The sequence below is a fragment of the Mustela nivalis genome (assembly GCF_964662115.1).
Source record: "Mustela nivalis genome assembly, chromosome: 15".
In the NCBI taxonomy this organism is placed as follows: Eukaryota; Metazoa; Chordata; class Mammalia; order Carnivora; family Mustelidae; genus Mustela; species Mustela nivalis.
The window spans coordinates 52,790,320-52,811,014 of record NC_139034.1 but is presented as its reverse complement, the minus strand read 5'-3'; the positions used below and the strand labels follow the sequence as shown (position 1 = coordinate 52,811,014).

Genomic DNA, 20,695 nt, shown 5'->3' with positions numbered 1-20,695 from the left:
ATATCATGATGTTAACATATGGCCTGACCCTGTGTCCAGGAAAACCAGTAAAGCTATTTCTAGTGAAGAGTAGCAGTCTGTGCCACAAAAACTAAGATGAAAAAAGCCATCTATATGAATTAGAAATACTCAATACTGAGTGACACATAGAAAGTCTGAGTGGTGAATAAACCTATTAAAGATGTGTTGATTGATTCTTCTCCTACCCACTTAAGCCCCCATGTTGCATAACCACTTCCTCATATCAGGGAGATCATATGATACTTGTCTTTCTCTGCTTGACTTATTTCGCTAAGCATGATACGCTCTAGTTCCATCCATGTTGTCGCAAATGGCAAGATTTCATTTCTTTTGATGGCTGCATAGTATTCCATTGTGTATATATACCACATCTTCTTGATCCATTCATCTGTTGATGGACATCTAGGTTCTTTCCATAGTTTGGCTATTGTGGACATTGCTGCTATAAACATTCGGGTGCACGTGCCCCTTTGGATCACTACGTTTGTATCTTTAGGGTTGCTGGGGGGAGGGGGTTTGGGAGAAGGGGGTGGGATTATGGACATTGGGGAGGGTATGTGCTTGGGTGAGTGCTGTGAAGTGTGATTCACAGACCTGTACCCCTGGGGATAAAAATATATGTTTATAAAAAATAAAAAATTAAAAAAAAAAAAAAGATGTGTTGAATTGCTAAATAAAACCCAACCCCAAATAGTTAATCCCAGAAGTCTTCACAGGAATGTTTTACAAATATACAGAAATAGCCCTTTCATTAATAAATTATTCCAGTAGTTAGATAAAAGAGGAAGCACTAAAAGAACTCTTTTTTTCAAGTTAACTGAGAATTAAGAAAGAAAGAAAAAAAAAGAAAAATTACAGAAAATTATAATCATGGGCACAATGAGTTAAATACAATATTAGCAATCTACAATACATGTATTATATATGTACATATAAGTATCTTCATACATTTATTCATTATCCACACATAGGTGTTTTGTATTAATATAGACATGAATGTATTGTCAGAAACTTCATGAACCTTTGCTCTCCGAAGCTTGTAAACATGCTTTGTGAAACTTACTTGTTACTCTTTTATTTTCCTTAATTCACAACAAAAAGTACAATCATAGTTCCTACTGAAGTGGACATAGATATTTCACACATACTACGTGATTTTGAACATTACATGAAGTAAGAAATGCAAGATGCTTAAAACAGTTGTTAGCCTTTAGTAAGTTATATTTATCTTGGTTATGGGTCTAGGTTCAGGTCATTTCTAGCAGATTGACCTAATGTTTTAAATAATACAGTGGTACATGGTTGTTGTTTTGTTGTTGTTGTTGCTGCTGTTTTGTTTTGTTTTTTTTGTTTGTTTGTTTGTTTTTTGTTTTTTATTGGTTTTCTTTGGTACATGGTTTAAACAGAGTTTCGTAATTCTCTTCGCTTACTGTTTAGGTTGCTTGGAATTAAAGGAAGACACCATTGAAAACCTTCTTGCTGCAGCGTGCCTTCTTCAGCTTCCTCAAGTAGTGGAAGTGTGCTGCCATTTCCTCATGAAGCTGTTGCACCCATCCAACTGTTTGGGGATCCGAGCCTTCGCAGATGCTCAAGGGTGCATTGAGTTAATGAAAGTAGCCCACAGCTACACAATGGTAAGGAGATTTAATATTTTAATCATAGAGGCAGAGCTGTATTAACAGAGGTTAAAACAATGACTGCCATTGCATCGAATGACTTCTTTCTGTTTAAAATGAGTTCTACAAGCTTGGCACATTTCTATTATGGGGCACAATGTGGTACGTAGTATTTTATAATAGCAAAGTTAAAAAAAAAAAAGCCTGTTCGTATGGACTTTATATCTGCATTGCCTATAAATTGTAAGCAAAGCCATAAAGCAATTACAGACTGTTTTAGATTTTAGAACTTATTTAAATGAATCCTTCTTATTGCTTCCAACAAATCTCTCTTTTTATATCTACTTCCACAGCTGCCATTTTTTTTCCTTTTCTTTCTAGTAAAGAGTTACCAGTCTGTTCCACAAAAAAACCTCTCTTTTCCCTTTTTTATCTTACAAACTTTTTACTATGGAATAAGTTCTATCAACCAAAATTCAGTGTTGAAGTTTCACCCACAATGTATTAGTATGTGGAGATGGGGGCTTTTGGTTGCAATTAGGTTTAGACGAGGTCTTGAGGGTGGGTTCCTCACGATGAGATTAGTGCCCTTATACAGAGAGACACTAGAGAGTTTGTGTATCTCTCTCCACCTTGTGAGGACACAGTGAGAAGGTGGCGATCTGCAAGCCAGCATGAGAGCCTTCACCAGGGACCCCAATCAGTCTATCCCTTCATCCTAGATTTCCCAATCTCCTGAATATGGAAAAGAAATTTCTGTTCCTTAAGCTACCCAGGCAGTAGTATTTTGTTATAGCAGCCTGGACTCACTGATACATTTTCATCATAGCACATTATATTTGGTATAGCTTTGCCTATATGATTTGTGGAAGAAAAAATCATACTTACAGTATATATTATAAATTATTTTATTGGTAGAGTAAATATTTGATTTTAGAATTTCTGGAAACTTCTACAGTAAGTGAAAATATTTAGATATATAAACCAAATGATCTACATTTTTTTTTTTTAATAACTGACTTTTTGTACCATTTTAATGACAGGCTTAAATGGAGTGAATGCACTCAGTAAATACTCCAAAAATAATTTAAACCTGTTTATATTTGTCTCTGATTTTTTCTACATATAAAGAAGTATTTTAACAGTTTTATAGAGATACCAAAAATCATTTGAATTGCATACTTTAAATGTGTGAATTTTGTGGTGTGGGATTTTTTTCATGTTATCTCCTTTCTAGAGTAGAATAATGAGTAATAACAATTCATACAATATTTTATACCCTAGAAATAATCATTATAAAAACACTTAATTTAGTTTCTGATATATAGTAAACCCTATATAAAATGTTATCCATTTTTCTTATTTTTGTTAATAACATTATTAATGATTTGATTGTTATTATTGAAACAAACAATTGTAAAATATAAAACTTTCCCTTTCCAACTCATGGCAAGAATTTATATAAGATAAATCTCATTAAGTTTTATACTTGCTACTTATTAAATAGCTCTTATTTTAAGATTTTACATCTTTTCAAGTCACTAATGATTGTCAGCCATATAAATCTTCTAATTGTTATTCTTATACAGAATTTCAATATTATTCTTTCTTCTTTAATCTTTTAAGCTGATTAGTAAATTAAATAAAAATATACCAATAAAAAAGAGGTAGATAACATGCTTTGTAATTCTACTGTCATTTTTTTCTTTTGAAATATTCCATGACAGGGCATAGTACTGCTACTGAAATTAAATGAACCATATAAAATCAATGTAAACAAATACTTCATCAACCAAAATATCAAAGTCCAACTGCAGTCATTTAATTATGCACATTTAATTGCAATTAGGAGTTCCTGGCTTAGCTAAGTCAAAGAACAATATGCCTCCATATCCAGAGGGATAATGGTCCCTTCTGGTCTAGTTTGAAATTATTAATTTAGTAATAAAGATGTTTTTCTTGCAGCTGCTTGGACTGAACTGTAATTTATCACACAGTAATAGCAATAGTTTTTCTTTAAACATTTTAAAATATATATTCTGTAGTAAAGTATATTTAAAATCAAAATATAAAGAATTCTAGTTAATACACTTAATATTCTAAACAACTCTATTTTAATTTATTTTTGAGAGTATGAATGGATTATGTGTTTTGTCATGTCTCTTGAAATTTAAATGATTTCAAATTCTTTTGGAAACAAGAAACTTCAATATTTTCCAGATGCTCATGGGTCACCATTTTAGTGAAGAAAATTTACTGACCAGTTTTCTTCCCACTTGACTATTTTCTCTCAATTCTAACACTTTAAAATGAGTGTTTTGCATCTGGTATTATAATTTCTCACCACATCTTTGCTTCTGATCCTTGTTTAATCACACATGTGTCCTCATCTAATCTATTCAATCTATGCTTTGAGAACAAACCTATTATCAGGTGTTTTTTTTTTTCTTTTTAACTGCTTTAATATAGCAATCATCCCAGGCTTCCTGGTACATCTGGGACTAAATTCTTTATTGGCTCTTATTATTTATTTGTTTTTTTATAAGTAACATTTTTAATCTAATTTTTAAATTTCCTTGCTAAAATTATTTAGATATGAACTTGACCTTGAATGGTCAGGTCTTGCCTTGCTGGCTACCTGCCTTTACTATTTATATCCTTTGCTAACTTTCCTTTGGAAATTTCACCCAGTTATTTGGCTTCAGCTATTGATTTTGTGTGAATGATTCCAAAATCTATTTAGGAAGGTGACCCAATTTGGCAGTGGTTCATGTGCAAAATACTGGAAAATTTTGAATGCAAGCTCCGTATTAGGCAGAAGTGTGAAACTAATTCTAAAACATTAATTTGGACTTTGGCTTCATGAATATGAAGACAGAAACAAAATAATTGAAGGAAATAGTCCCCCTCTATTATTAGTCAGAGTTCATTATGAGATCTGTGCTTAATTTTTGACATCATATTTTAAAAGCATTGGAGAGTGACAAATAAAAACATAAGAATGATGACAATAGTAAATATTTTATAATCATATCATATGAAGGGATGCTGTGAGACATTTGGATGCCCATAGCTGAATATTATTATGAGATAAAAATATCCATTTTGCATATTTGTTAGAATAGACATTTCTAAAACAGGGTTGTATAAATGTTTCATTCTGTTTTTCATCTTAGTAGTAATCTGTTCAAATTAAATGTTACATGAAAGAATAATATTAAGGTTGATTTGCTTTTTGTGAGGATGAATGGAAAGTCCGGAAGTCTACTTTAGTCACCTGATCTTTCTTTCTCTGCTGTGTTGTCTATTTCCACTAATCGTCACTGCCACTTCCCTCCAAGGTCATCTGGCCTTTTGAGGAAATTCCTAGAACTGCATTTTCCAGAAATACTCTCTCCATTTGGTTCTAGGTTAGAGTTTACCAATAACAAGCATCCATGTAGAGGTTGGGAGGTGGGAGAGCCAAGTACAACTTCTGTTGAGAGCAGGAAAATGGACAAATGGAAAATTGAAATACCTTCTTTGTAAGCCTTTGAAAGAGGTGTACTTCACTGCTGGAGACTGCAACCTTCTGGAGATTCTTGAGGAATAGAGTGCCTTTGCTGAGTGCTTTTGAGAACAATTTACATAGAACTGAAGGTCGAGACCATTAACATAAATTTCCTGACCTTCACTTGTACCACCCGTCAATTCACTATCTACAACCTTTCTTACATTGAACACAGAGTGGCTTGTTTTCCTAATCCAATACTTACCTCAAAAAAGCAGATTCACACTCCAAATTTGGATGTGCATAGTCCTCCATGCCTAACTTCTAAACCACCCCCTGGGCATTTTCCATCAAAAATAAATAGAATTGACTTCACTCCTCCTAAACATGCTGTGAATTCCTTTCACTTATACGTTACTCATTTTTCTCTTGCCTGGAATCTCTGGGATCTAATTCGAAATAACCTCTCAGTTTCCAGTTTTCATTCTTCCATGCCTACAAAATGTCTTAAAACTTTTCATAGCATTCTTTCTCTCCTTTGAAATCTTAGTATTCCTTTATTTAGGATTATGTGATATCATCATAAATTTCCTTATACAAATCATTACCTATTTATAACTTTGTGATTGGTCTTCACAACTGTATTACAGAATCCTTTCTGACAGAGTAAGTATTTTTTGTGGAAATGTGTTTTTCCCTGACAAAGTACCTAGTACATTGTAATATAATAACATCTTTCCTTTGGATAGTCTTTCAGGATTGTGACTCTCAGCACTCATGAATTCAGTGACTCAAGAAGACCACACATGGTTTTCCTTTCTTTTCAATCCATTTCTGACCATTATTTTCCCTAGTCACACAGTTCTAGCCACACCCATCGTACTGCTTTTTGACTACAATAAGCATCTCACCTGACGACCTTTGTGTTTGCTCTTCCTTCGCTCTGCTAGAAACACTTCCCTGCCAAACACTTATATCCTTTAATCCTCTGCTTCATTCAGATGTCTGCTCAAATATCACTTCCACAAATTCCTCAACTCTGAATAAAGATTTATTTATTTGTTTTAGAGACAAAGAGAGGGAGGGAGGGAGAGAGAGAGAGAGAGAGCGTAGGGAGAGAGGCAGATGAAGAGAGAGGGAGAGAGAGAATCTCAGCAGACTCCTTGCTGAGCATAGAGCCCAGTGAAGGCCTTGACCGTATGACCCTAAAATCATGACCTGAGCCAAAATCAAGAGTAAGACGCTTAATGCCCTGAGCCATTCAGGCACTCCTCATTTCTGAATAGTCTATATAATGTGTCACTGCCTTCAAAACCCTCTTTACCCTTACACCATTTCATATCCTCTAAAGTACTTATGAGTGTCTGACTTTATATTTTTTTATTTTGTCATTGTTTTGTAGCTTTCTTCTCTACCATTACTATGGTAGCTTCTTGGTAACTTTTTTTTTAACTTTTTACCTTAAGTGCATAGCATTTATTGTTGAGTGAAAGAGTGAGTGACTATTGAATACTCTGTATCAGGAACTATAGTAGGTGGCCCTGGAGATATAAGGGTGACTAAAACAGACATAGATTGCCCTTAGCATAAAGATGAATATGTTGAATGCAAATAAATTATTACTATAAATGACAATTGTATATATACATAAATATCACATATATGTATTTATATGGTAACTATTAGAAAGGACAGTAAGATGCTGTGGAAGAGTTAAAACAGCCTTATACTGAGTTATAAAGGATTAGGCAGAATTCAACAGGGGAAGAACATTCATAGAACATTCTTGATGAGCCGATGACCTGAGGTGGGAAGGAGCTTATTCTGTTTAAGGAAATTCAAGTGTGATGGGTTGGTGGGGCAGAAAGGAAGAGAGGTGGATGATAAGGCTGGAAATTTAGGCAGAGTCAATTTTCCAAAGTTAATGAGAATTTGTTAAGGATTCAGATTTTTATATTGAATATTAAAGTATATCACTGAAAGATTTTGAGCAAGTAAAAGCCAAGATTTAATTGAAAGACTAGTTGTCGGACTGCCATGAGGAGGAACAAGAAGAGACCAAGAATAAAGATTGGCACTTTACTAGAGACTATATGTATGTTGGCTGTGTGAGAAAGAAAAGGAGAAACTGAGGTGACTAACTTCTGCCATTGTGTTTGATAGCAATGCTTTTCACTACTGGTGCTGACAGTATACAAGTTAAGTGTATATATTATGTATCAGGCATTCTTCCAGGTGTTACACATACTTAATTTAATCCTTTCAAAACCCCTGCAAGGTATGTGTAATACCCATTCCAAAAATGATAAAACTAAGATTCAGGAATGTTCAATAATTTAGAAGAATAATATCAAGAACATGGTAGAGTGGGGACTTAAGCCTAGGGCTGTCTTACTACAAATTAGATATTCTATTTAATATGTTAATGATTACACAGTGATTATATTTTATGCATTATATCAAATCAGATTTCTGATGTCCAGAACACCTCAAAACATGGATGAGTTCAGACAAATGGGCTTTAGAAATCTAAAACGTAGGTAAGAGCCCAGAACTTCATGAATATTCTGTTCCTCAGTTTTTGTTTTTGTTTGGTTTTCATTTCCCTGTTCAGTGCCCTCTCCCTTTCATCCCAGTGTTACCAGCCTGGCATGTAGCATCTTACCATGTTTATGCTAGAGGCAGAGGCGTGGCAGTGGGACTTAGCAAGAGGCTACCATATTCAAACAATAGCCTTGAAAGGTGGAAGTCTCAGAACTGGAACATAAAGCCTCCCCGAGTCAGTGTGAGAGTAGCTGCCCTGTCAGCCTGGTACTCTAAAAATCCTGTATGTCATTCATTGATCCTTCAGAGCCATTAGAGCAATACTAGAGAATGCTGTAATGAAAGCAGTGATTTCTGTTCGTGATTTTGGAATATCTGGCATTTCTTACACTTCCTAGCTAGCAGCCTGCTCTTTTTTATCTTTACCAATAACCCTTCCAATAACCCATAAATTAGAGTTTGCATTGGGAAAATACATGGAACTTAATTTTAAATTGCTTTGTGTTTCTAAGTCATTAAAGCAAAAAACTATCATTGTTAGTTTTCTCAGGACAATTATGTGATGAATTAGTAATAAAATTTGTGTTGAATGTTATCTTGTTTTATTATTACTCATTACTTCGCATTACTACTTTTCATTATCTTATATACATAGCTGGTTTGAGTAGAGTTTAAGTAAATATACAATTGTCAAGTTTAAAAAAGGCAAAGTTTGACTTTCAGCATTTCTTTGTAAATTGAAGTAATGAAGGTTCAATACAATGAGGGGCTTGGATGACGACTGCCATCAGAGCTAGATGATCACAAGCAGTAAGGAAGCATGTGGAAGCTTCCCTAGAAAGGAGCTTCCTTTGTTTTACTTTACTTCCTCTGTCCCTAAATTAAGCTTGCACCTCTTTACAGGAAGTCATCTGCTAACTCACAGTCTTTGGTACAATTCTAGTCTACTGGTTAAAATGAAGTCGATTTATTCTTCTCCTACCCACTTAATCTCACAAAACAAACTGAGGGTTGCTGGGGGGAGGGGTTTTGGGAGAAGGGGGTGGGATTATGGACATTGGGGAGGGTATGTGCTTTGGTGAGTGCTGTGAAGTGTGTAAACCTGGTGATTCACAGACCTGTACCCCTGGGGATAAAAATATATGTTTATAAAAGATAAAAAATTAAAAAAAAAAAGATTGAGCTTTTTAACTGTTTAATAAAACTGTGTGTCTTTGAACAATTCACTTGAGATCTGTCTCATTAACTGTAAGATGATGTGGTTTATTTTAAATCATTCTGGTCCCATGTGGTCCCTTGCAGCCTTATGATTTTCCAAATATCTTGTTAAATCTGAAATTCCATGAAATGTAAATGCATTTCTAGGTAAGGTGGATAAGTGCCATTTTGTCATTAAGTAATAAAACCTTAGTGTCACTACAAGTAGAACATTATCTGGTAACAGTAGGGGCTCAACAAATAATAGTGCAAGAATGAGTAAACATTTTCCTGCCTCCAAATATTTTATGTTTTATAAAAACATTATTGAGGTAATAATTCACCAACCATACAATTCACCAACCATACAATTCACCAATTTAAAGTGTACAACTCAAAAAAAAAATAAAGTGTACAACTCAGTGCTTTTTACTATATTCACAGAATTGTACCTCCATCACCATAATCATTTTCAAACATTTCCATCACTTTATAAAGAAACTTCGTATCTATAAATAATCACCCTCCCCCATTGAAATCATGCAGTATGTGGGCTTTTGAGATTGGCTTCTTTTGCTTGGTATAACGTTTTTAAGATTCATTCCTGTTGTAGTATGTGTTAGTACTTCATTTAGTTTTATTACCAAATAATGTTATGTCACATGGTTAGAACCCCATTTTATGTATCTATTCATGAGCTGTTGGGCATTTAAGTTATTTACACTTTGGGGCCATTGTGAATAATCCTGCTATGAACATTTGTATACAAGTTTTTGTGTGGACATAAAATTTTCTTCTTCTCCTCTCCTTCTCCTTCTTCTTCTCTCTCTCTCTCTCTCTCTTTCTCTCTCTCTCCCTCTCTCTCTCTCTTTTATTTCCCCTGGCTATGTAACCAGGAATGAAATTGTTACATAGTAATTCTAAGTTAAAGATTCTGAAGACCTACCAGATTGTTTTTCGATGTAGCTGCACCATTTCACATTCCAAACGAGTGTCTAAGGTTTGAATCTCTCTATATCTTTGCGAATATTTTTTTTATTGACTTTCTTCTTGATTATAGCCACCTCATTCATGTGAAGTAATATATTCTGGTTTTGATTTGTATGTCCCTAATCTTAATTAAATTCAGCATCTTTTCATGTGCTTAGTGGATATTTTTATATCTTCTTTGGAGAAATATCTCCTCTGCTCTTTTGCCCATTTTTAATTTTTAATTTGTTTTTTTATTGTTGAGCTATAAAAGTTCTTCATATATTGAAGACTTTCTCTGGGCTTAGCATAAAACCTTTATGTGAAAAACACCCCTGTGAGATAGGTAAAACTATTGTCCTCATTTTATAGATGAGAAAACAAAGATAGAAGATTAAACGTCTTGCCACAAAAGCCACCCAGCTAGTGAATTGTAGATACTGAATTTTAATATTAAAGCACAAATATTAACCACTATGTATTACTGCTTTGGGTTTTACTTATAAGATTACAATGATTGAATTGCTTTATTGAAAATAATATATTATCCAAAGAAGAAGGTAACTTTTCTTTTTTTTTTTTTAATTTTTTATTTTTTATAAACATATATTTTTATCCCCAGGGGTACAGGTCTGTGAATCACCAGGTTTACACACTTCACAGCACTCACCAAAGCACATGCCCTCCCCAATGTCCATAATCCCACCCCCTTCTCCCAAAGCCCCTCCCCCCAGCAACCCTCAGTTTGTTTTGTGAGATTAAGAGTCACTTATAGATTGTCTCCCTCCCAATCCCATCTTGTTTCATTTATTCTTCTCCTACCCACTTAAGCCTCCATGTTGCATCACCACTTCCTCATATCAGGGAGATCATATGATACTTGTCTTTCTCTGCTTGACTTATTTCGCTAAGCATGATACGCTCTAGTTCCATCCATGTTGTTGCAAATGGCAAGATTTCATTTCTTTTGATGGCTGCATAATATTCCATTGTGTATATATACCACATCTTCTTGATCCATTCATCTGTTGATGGACATCTAGGTTCTTTCCATAGTTTGGCTATTGTGGACATTGCTGCTATAAACATTCGGGTGCATGTGCCCCTTTGGATCACTACGTTTGTATCTTTAGGGTAAATACCCAATAGTGCAATTGGTGGGTCATAGGGCAGTTCTATTTTCAACATTTTGAGGAACCTCCATGCTGTTTTCCAGAGTGGCTGCACCAGCTTGCATTCCCACCAACAGTGTAGGCGGGTTCCCCTTTCTCCGCATCCTCGCCAGCATCTGTCATTTCCTGACTTGTTGATTTTAGCCATTCTGACTGGTGTGAGGTGATATCTCATTGTGGTTTTGATTTGTATTTCCCTGATGCCGAGTGATATGGAGCACTTTTTCATGTGTCTGTTGGCCATCTGGATGTCTTCTTTGCAGAAATGTCTGTTCATGTCCTCTGCCCATTTCTTGATTGGATTATTTGTTCTTTGGGTGTTGAGTTTGCTAAGTTCTTTATAGATTCTGGACACTAGTCCTTCATCTGATATGTCATTTGCAAATATCTTCTCCCATTCTGTCAGTTGTCTTTTGATTTTGTTAACTGTTTCCTTTGCTGTGCAAAAGCTTTTGATCTTGATGAAATTTCAATAGTTCATTTTTTCCCTTGCTTCCCTTGCCTTTTGCGTTGTTTCTAGGAAGATGTTGCTGCAGCAGAGGTTGAAGAGGTTGCTGCCCGTGTTCTCCTCGAGGATTTTGATGGATTCCTTTCGCACATTGAGGTCCTTCATCCATTTTGAGTCTATTTTTGTGTGTGGTGTAAGGAAATGGTCCAATTTCATTTTTCTGCATGTGGCTGTCCAATTTTCCCAGCACCATTTATTGAAGAGGCTGTCATTTTTCCATTGGACATTCTTTCCTGCTTTGTCGAAGATTAGTTGACCATAGATTTGAGGGTCTATTTCTGGGCTCTCTATTCTGTTTCTTTGATCTATGTGTCTGTTTTTGTGCCAGTACCATGCTGTCTTGATGATGACAGCTTTGTAATAGAGCTTGAAGTCCGGAATTATGATGCCACCAACGTTGGCTTTCTTTTTCAATATCCCCTTGGCTATTCGAGGTCTTTTCTGGTTCCATATAAATTTTAGAATTATTTGTTCCATTTCTTTGAAAAAGATGGATGGTACTTTGATAGGAATTGCATTAAATGTATAGATTGCTTTAGGTAGCATAGACATTTTCACAATATTTATTCTTCCAATCCAGGAGCATGGAACTTTTTTCCATTTCTTTGTGTCTTCCTCAATTTCTTTCATGAGTACTTTATAGTTTTCTGAGTATAGATTCTGTGTCTCTTTCGTTAGGTTTATTCCTAGGTATCTTATGGTTTTGGATGCAATTGTAAATGGGATTGACTCCTTAATATCTCTTTCTTCTGTCTTGCTGTTGGTGTAGAGAAATGCAACTGATTTCTGTGCATTGATTTTATATCCTGACACTTTACTGAATTCCTGTATAAGTTCTAGCAGTTTTGGAGTGGAGTCTTTTGGGTTTTCCACATATAGTATCATATCATCTGCGAAGAGTGATAATTTGACTTCTTCTTTGCCGATTTGGATGCCTTTTGAAGAAGGTAACTTTTCAAAAGTGATTTTTAAAAACACGACTGGAGAAGGTACATGTTTTGGCCTGAGCTTAAGTAAAATAATGTGGGATAATGCAATCAACATTAAACATGGACCATATATGTAAAGTATTTTAAGAAGCATAAAGAGCAAGGCTAATGAAAGGCATCATTATATTTTTATCAACACACTACGTTTACTTTTAATCTTAGAAGAGCAGGTATTATTCCCAACTATCTAATTCTTCCACTTCTTGATCTCAGCCATCCTCTATTATTATTATTATTATTATTAGATTTTTTTTTCTGTTAAATACCTTCTTTTGTAAATTGTCTTGTGGTTTTGCACTGATACAATTTAAAGAAAATGTTTTTCTCTCTCTTCACTTCTCCATCACTATCCACTCTGCAGTATAATCTTAAATTTCCTGTAATAATTAATTATGAGAAGGAGATGACTCAACTTAATTGGCACTGAGTCCTTTAAATAATGATGGACTATCAAGTTTGATTGGAAATTACACTTTGAGGGTTTTTCAGGGTACTTGGGAATTAAGGAACATTTGTTTATCTTCTATCTACCTGTTCCTCATTCTTTCTCTCCACTATACACCCATAACTCAAGGCATACTGTCTAATAGAGCATAGAAAGTCTACAAAATAAATCCAGAAAGGAATTTAGTAGGCTTGTTTGATCTGGCTTTCATCTGGTATCATCATTCAAAAATAACTTATCTGGAGAAAGAAAGAAGACTTGCTGCATGCCCGTACTAAACAAATTCATAGTGATAAGGTTTCTTTTGATCAAGACAGAAAGAAATGGGACCTCTGTATGTTTCAAAAGACAAAGAGCAGAGCAGGCTATAGAAAGATGCTAAAGCTTTAGGGGATGTTCAGTGCCCCAGGCCTTTATATTTTGGAACAAAATATAGAAGCAATGGTTACCTGAGTAATTTGGACAGTTTGACTGTTCCTAAGATATAAGAAATGAGGTCCCTAAATATTTTAATCATATTTCCATATCCAGATGAGGATTGCCTCCTTTCAACATCACTAAATTTCTTATTGAACCTTATTTTATACTGGCTTACTACTACTACTACTATTACTGTACAAGATGGGAAAGTAGGTAAAAGTGTATTATAAACAAACACTTTCTAACGTTAAAACATAATGCTAATACAAGCAAAAAATCATGAGAGCAAATCACGAGTCACACAAATATATATTAAGCACATGCCATATAATTTTTCCTATGAATGGGAGTATCAGGAGGGTGGTAAACTAGTATAAAGAGACCAAAGTCACTCAGAATTAGAATGCTGAAACAAACTTGCAAAGTTAAAGACAAAGCCAATTAATGTCCTACAAGGCATTAAACTTGAAACATTATTGTTTCTCTTTTCCACAGGCAGAAATTATTTGCAACTATCATTATTCTTCAAGATAATATGTAATTTCACAGAGCTTAAGCTGTAATCGATAGAAATGGTGAATCAAATGAACATATATTCTCCTGGAAAATTAAATAATTCTTCAATGGTGACTTTCATGTACCAATATGACATTAAGATGATATACAATCATCCATGTATCTTATTTACAAGTGTTGCATAATATTTCTTAGCTACCTAGCAAGCAGAAAGGACAAGCAATTTTAATTTCTTCATAATTATACCAAAATAGTTTTACTAATTAGAATAGATTACTATAAATCAAAAAATATTCTTATTATATATTAACTACTCTAATCCTAACAATGCTATGAGATGGGTAGTATCTTTACAGTCAAAGAAATTGAGGCAAAGAAAAGTTCATTAACTCACTGAACTATATTCGTTCATGAGTATATGGAAGCAGAATTCAGATTAGAGGAATTATCTTATAAGTCTATAACTATAACCATTGCCCTATATTGCCTCTCACTAATTCTCCTTCTTATATCCTGATTCCTCCTCAACTATTTTAGTGCCAAAAGATCATCACCGTTCCCATCAACACTTCCTAAAATGACCTCAAAGAGCAATATAATATAATTAATGACGATGATGATTGTTCAAATATTGACATTTTGAAAAGTAATGTAAGTGTAAATAAAAGCATCTTAACAATGTAACTTTTTGATCTCTAGTTGATACTTAAAAATTTCAAATTTTCTTATAATCACAATACCAACATAAGAACCCTAGCACCTGCTCTCCAAACCAGAATACCATCCCTAAGCAACTCCAAAGTAGAAATCTTGAACCCCCATTGCTGTAAGGCATAGAAAAGATATGACCAAATTGACCAATGACCCCCACAGTTTGAAAATCCAGTTGTACTTTTCTGCTCCAATTTTCTGCAGTGTTAGACCCTAATGAACACTTTCTTCTTCAGAGTGCCTCTAACCTTGAATTTTGGGGCAGCCTTCAGTCCTGTTTTCCTTTCTCTCTTACCATTGACTGAACCTGACTTTTTTTCTTTTGCCTAGAGTTCCTCTGTTAAATTTCTCATCTGTTCTTACCTGAGATGTTGAATTAGCTTCTATTTATTTTTCTCCCCATCTAATTCATTTAAAAATATTTTATAATGTAATATTTGAAATTCATTTGTATTATTTTAAAATATTTTGTTTGTAACTGTTCATTCATTTTAAGCAGTTTGTTTTATAAATTTTGAATCTTAGAATATATATTAATGTTACCAGGATAATACTTAATTAACTTTCTATTATCATGGCACCTAACTTAAAAATAATCAAACTTCTTAACTACAATTCTACCTGTGCACTCCATGAAATACTTTCTACCTGTTGTTCCCTCAGTGGTAAACATTATTCTTGGAGGATAGTAAGAATTTCGTGTTTTAACCACATGTATTTATAACTTATTTACTATACATGCATGTACCCCTAAATATATATTGTTTAGTCATGCTTGTTAGCCACCTAACTTAAGAAAAGTAAATAATAAAGTGCTATTTTTACTCCATTGAAAAATATGGCAATACAATTTTTATAAAGCCCTGACAACAGGGCACCAGGGTGGCTCAGTTGGTTAGGAATCTGCCTTCAGCTGAGGTCATGATTTCTGGGTCCTGGGATGGAGCCCTGCATCTGGCTCCCTGCTCAGAGGAGAGTCTCATTCTCCCTCTTTCTTTGCCCCTCCCCCTGCACATATTAATTTCCTTAAATCCAAATGTGATTAAATCTATTGGCAGCTAGACATTCTTTAGTGTTTCCCCAGTAATAAGTATAAACTGTTAGCAGACAGTGATTTTGCAATCTGGTGCCTACCTACTTTTCCAGTTATGTTACCAGATTTCCCTGGACCTCTGCTACCCTGCAATATTCAATACTTATAGCTCCACACCATTCCATGATATTTCATCCCTCTGTATCCTCATACACTATTCTCCATCTACTTAAGCCTTTTTCTGGGGTGCCTGCGTGGCTTGGTGGGTTAAAGCATCTGCCTTCGCCTCAGGCCATGATCTCAGGGTCCTGGGATCAAGTCCTGCATAGGGCTCTCTGCTCTGCAGGGAGCCTGCTTCCCTTCCTCTCTCTCTGCCTGTCTCTTTGCCTACTTGTGATCTCTGTCTGTCAAATGAATAAATAAAATCTTCAAAAAAAAAAAAAGAAGCCTTTTGCTTTTCCTTCTATATGTTATCAAAATTACAACTTAATTTTCAACCTTAAAATATAACTGAAATTAAATGTTCACTTGCATAACTCCTAACCACCTGAACACTTTTTCTATGCTTTCATGTAATCTTGTCCTTTTATCTGTTGTAGAACTTATTATACTTTATGTGTATTATTTATTCCTCATCTCCATGAGACATTAGTTTTTCTAAAAGTTAGAAGTTACTGGTCTACCTCACCTTGGTCAGTAAAGTCATCACCTACAACTTGAAAAAAAAATGTATTGTTTTGATTGAATGATAAGGCAAGTGAACAAATCATAGAATAAGTTTATGAATGAGAGAAAAAGGGGATTAAAATCCCACACAATATTTGAGAAAAGGAAAAAATAAGAACAGGGCTAGGATTTGGAGGCAGTCTTCACACTGATTTTGAAATGACCAAGTTTCATCAAATAGGGAGGACAGAACTTTGAGATCTGTTGCATAGATTTGGAATACTATGAAATAACTTCAGAAAGAACTATAAACCTGGATTAATTTAACTATACCAACTCTCAGTCCATATACTATAACATTTATGTAGCCAATGCTCATTTGAAACACCTAAGGTATTGCTGTGCAAGATTGAGATCTGCTGAAGAGAACCATATTATTGCACTCACATTGATGAATGGGGATTATAGGATTATATACGCATCAGTAGATGTCCTACAAGACACATGCTTTATAAATCATGTTGCTGACAATGAGAGTGACTTGACCTGCAGTGTAACTTTATTTTATCAGATTTCTAGTAAGGTGTTTGATAATGTTTCTTTTTACTGAAGAAAGAGGTTTCTAATTTATTCCAAAGAAAAATATTGTCATTGCAACCCTGCTTTAGTTTTTTACTGGCTAGATTTTCTTATGGAAAAGAAATATATGTCCCCTGTTACTTGGTCAGTAAAATCATTTACATTTTCACATACTGAAGTCTCATTATTAGCCAAGTTGGTGCTGAAACAGCATTAGGCATTAATTGTTATGCAGAAATAGACTTATGAATATGCTAAAATGGGATGGGGTTAACATTTATGACTGCTTATGTATTTGTATATTTAATGTTCCTGTTTATTTCATGTGGAACCTTTACTTTATGAGTGCATACAGAGGAGAATTTATGTTTGTGAGGGGTTTTGTGTCAGAGATAATATGTGAACAAACAGTTATGTTTGCTGACCTCCATCTTTTCCCCCTAAGAACATTAGTGAATGAAAAATTCAGTGGACAAGATTTTTTTTTCATTCACTGTTACTCTGTTCTGTGATTATGTTTGGTATAAAGGGGCATATCTGTATACTCAAGACAGAAATTTATGTAAAATCTAGTATTTTCTAATATGTCAAAACAAATACAAATACCCAAGAAAACCCATTTATGCCTTACTAGATTACTCATGAGGTTCTTAAATTTTTTCAACCAAAAGATATTTTTGCAGAAAATTTTTTACCCCTTTTTACTTTCTTGTATGTGTGAAGTAATGTTGCCTAATCCTTCATGGTGACATTTCTTTAAGAATGTCGCTTTCATTATACCATTTCATTGTGTTCTGCCTGAATATCTGTTAAGTAATACTGTAAACTACAAATGGACTAATGATTTATGTCTTTAAACATTTATTTACTTTCTTAACTTTCTGTTACAATGGGGTTAACCAAGGATTCACTTATTGTCTTCCAGTGTTTAGAGATAGACAAGCTTGCATATGTTTTAAATGAGTGGGAATTCTAGTAAAGAGAGTAAGCACTGTTTTCATATCTCCTTTCACAAAACTCTCCAAAATGAATGAAAAAAAAAAAACACAGAATAAAGAGGAAAGTTCATCTGCATTTGAGCTAGTGAATTATAATAACTCAATAACTCTAAAAAACTCTTAAAAAAAAATAACCTGCCAAATCAAGTAAAAATTAGACCCAATGTAAAAGAAAGCACCAATTTGACATATATCATCTTTAGTTTATATCATTATACCAGCAGGCAGATTGTGTGAGAAAGTGAATTCTACTTTGGAGGTGTGAAAGGACATCATTAGGCCATCAAAAAAATGAGGGCACCCCATTTTTTTCCATCAGCTAAGTAGTTAAAGTAATGGAAGAAGCAGAACTGAAATAAACATATTCAACCTTTTTTGGGGGGTGGGGGCCAATTTCAACCTAAACTTGAAGATGAGGCAGGGCCAAATAGAGAACAGAAATATCTGAGTACATTGTTTTGGACAGTGGGCTCTGAATATTGCTTCAGGCTTCCCCGGTTTGCTTACCCAGATGGGTTGAAGTCTCAGGACATTTCCCTGAACTTACTATTAGACCCTCCTGCAGATCTGGCCTTGGCTGTGTGATGGGAGAGTCTATCTATTTGCAGAGAAAATTGGTGTCACTAATGTACCCAGTATGCATTTTCCTGCCATCTGTCTTATTTATCTTTTCCACTCAAGCAACTTGACCACTGAACAAAAAATGACAAATCAACAACCTATGCAATCAGTTTAAAGTTCATAGTTAGAATTCAATCTATGTCAGGTAAAAAAAAGAAGAATCAGTACTTGCTTGGACAGCACACATACTAAAATTGGAGTGATACAGAGAAGATTAACTTGACCCCTGTGCAAGGATGGCATGCAAATTTGTGAATCATTCCATATTAAAAAAAAAAAAAAGGAATCAGTTATGGAAAATTGGCAATATCTGTTCTGGACATAAATCAGTCCCAGATACCAGATAAAAATGTTTCCATCTGATAGTAATTATCATCATCATCATCATCCTCATCTGCAACAAGCACAAACCATACAAATAATGAAAGACATAAATATTGCATATAAGATATGTAGATGCTTTGAAAGAATATTCTACTTATATAGAAAAAGGAGTAGAATTTCCAGAACTCTTTTCTTTTCTTTCTTTTTTCTTTTCTTTCTTTTTTCAGAGCTCTTTTCATTGAGTGTAACACTGAAATACAGACTAGCCAAACCTCAGGTACTTGCTACCCCTGGGGCAAAATGCCAACTTAGCCCATGATGGTGCAAGACAAGTGGCCATTTCTTCCAGTTTTATAGTTCAGATACATACTACGAAGACACAGAAGTTGTATTTCCAAAAGTTCATAGAGGTACAAAATATTGCCCAGAATTGTAAATAGTTTGTATGTTTGATTATGGAGTATGTGAGAAATAATATTGAGTTAAGAGCTGGTAAACTAGTAGACAATTATCTCTGAAGGGATTCTGTTATCATAATAAATAACATGAATATTGCTCCTATAATTGAACGATGACCTTAAAAGATTTTAGGTCTGATAATTCTACAAACTGTGTCTTACAGAGATGAGAGAGAGGAGAATGTAGTTAATTGATTTGCGATTTGTGGGAGGGAACCCTAGAAGGGAAAATTGCTGTAGGCCACCACAGTAATCTCTTTAGGATGTGGCTGCCTTTCGACTCTTAGGAAGGAGGATTTTGGAAATGTTAGAGAGGCAAAAAGCACCAGAAGAGATTAGACACTAAGTCCAGTTGAGCCTGACCTTTAATTATATTGTATTATTGTGGTTGACTCTAAACTGTTTTAGGTTTGTGGTTTCATGAAAGGAGTCCAGTTATCCAGAACATCTGCAATTAACTAACATCAAGTGACTATATAAATCTTTTGTGAAGTGCTAGCAAAGGAAGAAAAGTAAACAAACAAATAAAAAAATTTTTTACTTTGTTTCTCATGCAACATTCAATTTTATGGGAAGTCAAAAATAAACAATGTATATAAAAGTTCATGCTGTAATGAGACAAAATGCAAATAGCATTTTGGGAGAAAATATTTAAAAATTTTAATTAAAAAAGATTACATGTAATAACATGAAACAGATTTACAAGTTATTTTTTAAAATTAGTCAATGAATTAAAAAATGTGGCAAAACATAAAAACCAAGGAAACCATTGTACTAAAATTTAGTGCCAATTAAATAAACAAAAATTAGAGCAAATATGCTATTTTACTTTCCACCTACGAGGTTATCACAAATAAATCAATAAAATTTAAGTCCAATAGCAGTCATTGGGAAGGTGAAGTTAAATATAGTATTTCAAGAATTGTTGTTAAGAATGTAAGTTCTGGAAGCAATTTAGTCATACATACTGATCAATACAGCAAGTGTGGGGTACCCCACAAAAATCAATCCCAATTTTAGGAATCAGTGCTATAAAAATACACATATAAGTACAGATGTATAGACAATAAAGTACACTTCAGATATGTTAGTAAAGTACATCACTGAAATGACTATGTAAACTATCTAAAAGCCTCACATGTGAAGTAAAATATAGTGCTATGCTGCTACCACAATGTGACAGAAGGATAATTTACTGCCATAAAAAGATATGAGACATAATGTCATACCAAAGGAAAAATTAAAAAAAAAAAAGTTTTCAGAAAACAATAGATAGCAGAAAAATGGTTTTGTGTCTATTTGTGTTTGTGTATATACATGTATTTGTATGCCTGAGTGTAGGTGTGTGAGTGAATAGATACTTAGAAAGGGAAGGAGAGAGCATGACAAAAATTAATTACCCTCCAAACTTTGTAGTT

At 34.2% G+C, this 20,695-nt stretch overlaps 1 protein-coding gene across 1 annotated transcript in view; it reads left to right on the top strand.

Moving 5' to 3' along the window:
* The window catches only part of KLHL1 (kelch like family member 1), a 385,159-nt gene that overhangs the window by 171,432 nt on the left and 193,032 nt on the right, over nucleotides 1-20,695 (top strand). Inside the window, exon 4 of the mRNA XM_082700951.1 lies at nucleotides 1,459-1,655. Coding sequence (XP_082557077.1) covers nucleotides 1,459-1,655 — 197 coding nt within the window. The remainder of the gene's footprint in view (nucleotides 1-1,458; nucleotides 1,656-20,695) is intronic.